Genomic DNA, 5,475 nt, shown 5'->3' with positions numbered 1-5,475 from the left:
CCTCGCTCATTTCTCGAATTTTTTATAAAAGCTCGTAAAAGTGTATATAAATATACTATTTAGTTATTTATTTATTTAAATTTATATTAAAAAACTAAAAAGTCAATGTAAGTTAACGTCCGAGATCTCTCAAAAAAATGTCTAAACAACATCTCCGAGATATGAGTTTTCCAACCTTTACCGCAATACACACGCACATTTTCTTTCTTGAGTTTTTGTGGATTACATGATTGAACAACGAACTAAATATCATTTCAATTTCGAATGCAACTTCAGTTAAAGAAATTGTGATTGTTCTAACACTAATGACTTTTCATTTGAAGTTGACTTATTCGTTCGTCCGGTTGTCAAAAACTGAACGGATCGATCTTTTGTCTTACTTTCTGGGCATTTGTATTTTCCTTTTCGGTTGGTCCTCCTTAATTTGTATATACTCCGTATATGATAAGCCTTTGTTAAATGTATTTTGGGATGAATTTAAAACAAAACAACACTATATAAATCTAAAGATTAATATATATATGTAGATGTTTATCATATATCATATCATATATATACATCATATATCATATCATATATAAACATTATTCAAAACATAAATAAATAAATATTAATATAACTAACTAATTATATTATAACTAATTAATTAATAAACACGATGTTTACAAACGGAAAGAAACATGAAGCTTAAATAAGACTCTTTCTGTATTGTAAAGGTTGGCAATTTGGCATGTGTGATGTGTCCCCAGTCCCTTCTTTTGAGCCAAATCTAAACACCTTGAGAGCTTCAGTCTTTTTGAGCTGCCAACTTAATATTTTAATTTTCCTTTTTTTCTTTTTACCTGTCACGTGCAAGCCGTTAACCGAATGGCATCTGATCACATGACTCAACCATGTGGCCTCAGTCAGTCTATGCCTACCTCAACTTCCTAACATCCAAATCCAACGTGGCACATCATCATCCCTGAAACTGCCATCTCACCAACCAACGTGTCAACCATGTCACGTTCAATCTCTGCCACCAGCACTTCCGCTTCTTCATCAAACGCCATTTCTCCGATGACACGTGTACAACTTCTCATGTCACCTTTTATCAACCTATCAATATCTTCCAACGTTTGGCAATCCATTGCCGGAAAAGATTGAATCTTTTCGGTTAACTTTGCAACTAAATCCGACCCATTCATTCTCTTTGACTTTTGTTGTTCAACCCATGGTTTGAAGTTTATGTAAGGTTTCAAGATTTCTACAAGAAGCTCGTTGGTTACGTCAAATATAAGTTTCCGGTCAAGGACGGTGGTGGGGCGGTTGACTTTTTGCAAGATTGATGGATGGAGAGGGTGTGAAGGTGAATACCAATGTGTAATGGTTATTGGGGTTGCTTTTTCAATTCCGGTTTGACTTAAGATTCTTGAAATGTAGTCAAAGTAGCCGGAAAATTTAACGCCGGTGGTAGTTGTGGAGGTGGTGACACCGTTACCGTTAAAAGTGACGTCGTCTTGGATGGAAGGCTTGTGGGTCAATTTTGTATTGTATGACTGACTCTGACAACTAGGTAAGTGTGTGATGCTTTCTATTGTCACCTGCAATTACATATCATATTCTATTTCAATATACTAGTATACTAGTACTATATAATACAGTATAATGTAACAATAAAAATATATATATAAGTATTGGAAAATGGAAAAAAATAATAAGAAAAGTAATAGTAGTAATAGTAATGTTGGTACTAGGTAAGGCAGATAATTAAGTACTTGTTTTTGAGATAATGTTGTCGAACAAGGAGAGGCTATGTCTTTCTTGAAAGAAATAAACTTTGTTGAAGTGTTGAGATTCACAAGATGATTTGATAAAGGAGTTGACTTCTTCTTGTTATTGCATTTCTTCATACATTTTTGTTCTTCTTGTTGGTGTATTTTTTTCAATCTCAAATCATATTTTTCATTGGCAATTTTCTTGCACATTTGCACTTTCTTTGAATTCTCTTGCTTCACTACTTGTACTCCCTCTTTGACCAATGCTGGTGTCTTTGTAATTGATGAAGATAATGGACTTTTAACAACTTGTGTAGATGAAGATGATAATGTGGAACATTTTGGTGAATTTGAAATGGATTTATTGAGATTGTTCTTGATCTCCAATAATCTCATCCTTGGAGAGCAAGTCTCATTTTCTTTTCCATGTCCATGTCCTAACAAAAAAAAAAAAAAAAAAATATTAAATAAATAAATAAATAAAAAACAAAAACTCAGATTTTTTTTTTCTTCTCAAAAGTCACACATTTGAAATTACAATACTCAAGTATAGCCATTTACATCTTCAACAAAATGCAATATATAATCATTACAACTAGTCGGGTGATTTTTAACATTTTTTAAATGAATTTTTCACGTTCAAAAATGTGAATATAAATTTATAGCGTACAAAAATTTTGAAACGTGAAAAAATATGTTGTCAAAATTAAGTGTTATGTAGTATTAACTTTCTGAACTTTTAAGTTTAAGTGTCAAAAACTTTATAACACGTGTCAAAAGCATGTTAAGTTATTCACGTTTAAAATTGTAAAATAATGAAAACGTCAAAAATGAAACTTTTTGTTATAACGAATCTAATTAACAAATAAAATGAAATAGGTGAATAAACCAAATAAATTAAAAACTTTACCTTCATCGTGATTTCTTGATTTGTTAATCGTTGCGATGGAGGATGTTGATGAAAGTCTCTTTGGTTTGAGCACCACAAGAAGCTCATCTCTTCTTTGTTCTTTCTTATCAAGAGTGTTTGTAATATCAGCACCAACTCTTCTACTAATATTTTCCCTCACTTGTTTAGCAAGTTGCTTAGCATACTCATTTGTATTCTCATCAAATTTTCGCCTATTCTCTTTGTTACTTTGAAGAGAGAGACGGTGGTGATAATCGACTTCCGTAGACGTCCTGGTGCCCGTGGATGCCCGTGGTGTCACGGGCAACGAACGGGCATTCAGTTTATTATGAGATGACAATATTTTAGAAAGACGGTTTGATGGAGTAGCATGAGATGATGAAGATGAAGGTCTTGGTGATGATGAAGATGTTCTAGGAGATGAATTTTCAGGAAGAAGATCAAGTCCCATTAATCTTGCAACTAGGCTTGGTGTTTTTGTACTAGGTGAACTACTACTACATTCGGATGATACATCAGTAGTATCTATTAATAATCTTGATCTTTTTGTTTTGATTTTAATTCCACCTATCTGAAAAAGAAAAAAAAATGGAATTTAATTTCAAATTTATTAAATTAGTTATGAAACCAACAACCCATTAAAATTACAATAAACGATAAACAATAATTATCACCATCATGACTTACTTTTTTAGAGTATTAAAAAAAGGTAGAATAATAGAATAAAGCTAGTTAACTAGGTAGCAACTTACAGGGATATTAAAGTTTGTTTCTTGTTTAACTTTTGTTGATAATGATGATGAAGATGAGCCAACCATTGGTTCTTGTTTTCTTTCTTGTTCCAACTCCAAACTGTTTCTTGGTGCTTCTACACCTATATATTTAACTTACATAAAGTAAGTACAAATACAAATAGAGATATAGATATAGAGATCTAGATACACATACCTTTTAGTATACTATTTTTTGGTTCTTGAGGGGGGACATTAGTGGAAGATTCAGAAATGAATGAATGAGGTTGGTGAAAGGGTAAATGATGGTGTTGAATATCAAACATATGAAAAATGGCACTCATGCAACCACTAAAAGAAGATGAAGATGATGTTGATCTTGATGATGAAGTTGGTTTATCGCCACGTCGTTTTCTTGATTTTCCGGCAGACTTTGTGTTGGTGGTGCCATGGCAACCATCGGTGGCACCTTGATCACTAGCCATATTGAAGAGTAACCATTGTTTTCCCATATTCAAGATTTTATTTTATTTTATGTAGTTAATAAAGTGACGGGGAGCGTATAATGCGGATGCTCCAAAGAGAAGGCAAACGGTGAGTGTGATATTATCAGTGATTGTCTGGTCGTCACTTTCAATCTTCACACTCACACTTTTAATGACAGTTACACTAAAATAAATAAAATATAAAATAAGAAAAGCCCTACTAATATGACGATATGGCTACACTCTTTTCCCTCACTTTTATATTATTAATCTTGCACACACGAAGAGAGAAATAAAGAGATAGCGATGTGGGAGAACGTAGATGGGGCCGGCTTTTATATAATTTGAATTGATTTGTATATTTCATATGTTTTCTTATATATTATTTTCAAATATTCAAATATATATATACCGTCGAAATACTAATTTATTGATATTAGTTATGAGGAATAAGTTTGGAACGGCTATATACTTGGTTGGAGCGGGTAGTTTTGAAGTTGCAAACTTGCGATTGTTGTACATTGTAAGCAACTTGACTAAAAATCAAAAAAGGAATATGATGTTAGTGGGGATTTAATTAGTTTTCTAGGGATCTGCAATCACGTCACTCCGTTTCTTCATTTTCATTCAAATCTTTTATTTTTCTAATAAGACCTTATTTAGTGATGGGGTGATGAGGGTGATGGGTTTTTTTTTTAAGTTTTTGTGGGATATAGTGCTAATGTGATAAAGGTGATGGGCTGATGGCGTGATGGAGTTTGTAGTGGGATGAGGTGATGGTTATGTAATGGGGTATTTGATCACACTTTTTATAATAAATGTGGTATTTATAAAATAAAAAGAAAAGAAAAAAAATTTGATTGGCCAAAATCCCCATCACTCCCATGTGATGGAGTCATCACGCCATCGATTTTTTTCCTCCATCACGCCCCATAGTGGCGTGATGGGAGCGTGATGGAGTTTTTTTTATTGATCACACCCACTAATAAGGGTCTAAGAAGAAATAATTTTCCCTATCCGATTAACCTATAATTAATTAATCTTCTTAATACCAAATTGTTGACATGTATCAAGTATCAATTCTCCCCCCTTTCATTATTAGCTACTTATACCATAAGTCATTATCTTACTTTACTTGTTAGAACAATAATATAAATTGATAAATATAAAGTATAAATCATTACTCTCTGATAAGATCGATAGATAGCCACGCAAGATTGTCTGAGTGGTCACCGAGTTGTCTAATGAATCACATCACTCGAGTTTAATTCCTAGCTATGCCAAATTTTACATAAAGAGAGTGTGACTAGAGGGTGTGCATAATGCGCAATTCACCCGGTATCAGGTCTCGCGTTCGGGAGGCTTGATTAACCAAGGTTTTACCTTATATGAGGAAACGAATGTGCTCGTTCATAAGAGGGTTTTCTCGCTTACGAAAAATAAAGATCGAGAGATTCCCTTCCTACTAATTATATGTTCTACACTTTCCACTTGATATATACAACTTACTTTTAATCAACAAATTAAAATTACATATTACGCCCTTTGTCCCATTTTAGTTGTCTCACAATAATTTATTAATTTTTTTTTAG

General features: G+C 32.9%; 1 protein-coding gene across 1 annotated transcript; it reads right to left on the bottom strand.

Moving 5' to 3' along the window:
- Positions 1-763: 763 nt before the first annotated feature.
- LOC139863137 (uncharacterized) lies at positions 764-3,910 on the bottom strand. The gene is made up of 5 exons (XM_071851785.1): positions 3,616-3,910; positions 3,420-3,541; positions 2,756-3,238; positions 1,758-1,865; positions 764-1,583 (listed from the first exon to the last, which is right to left on the bottom strand). Exons 1-5 carry the CDS (start codon positions 3,908-3,910, stop codon positions 930-932), a joined length of 1,662 nt encoding a protein of 553 aa, XP_071707886.1. The 3' UTR covers positions 764-929.
- Between the last annotated feature and the right edge of the window lie 1,565 nt (positions 3,911-5,475).

The sequence above is a fragment of the Rutidosis leptorrhynchoides genome, chromosome 8, assembly GCF_046630445.1.
Source record: "Rutidosis leptorrhynchoides isolate AG116_Rl617_1_P2 chromosome 8, CSIRO_AGI_Rlap_v1, whole genome shotgun sequence".
In the NCBI taxonomy this organism is placed as follows: Eukaryota; Viridiplantae; Streptophyta; class Magnoliopsida; order Asterales; family Asteraceae; genus Rutidosis; species Rutidosis leptorrhynchoides.
The sequence above is the reverse complement of the archived record's forward strand: the minus strand, read 5'-3'. Positions and strand labels throughout refer to the sequence as shown.

What these genes read in the sequence shown, in the direction of transcription:
- LOC139863137 (XM_071851785.1), bottom strand. Translation starts at nt 3,910, where the DNA reads ATGGGAAAACAATGGTTACTCTTCAATATGGCTAGTGATCAAGGTGCC. An exon ending in AAACAAACTTTAATATCCCT is followed by an intron (nt 3,239 to 3,419) that starts GTAAGTTGCTAC and finishes TTTCTTTTTCAG; the next exon opens with ATAGGTGGAATTAAAATCAA. An exon ending in ATAAGAAAGAACAAAGAAGA is followed by an intron (nt 1,866 to 2,755) that starts GATGAGCTTCTT and finishes AACAAGAAGAAG; the next exon opens with TCAACTCCTTTATCAAATCA.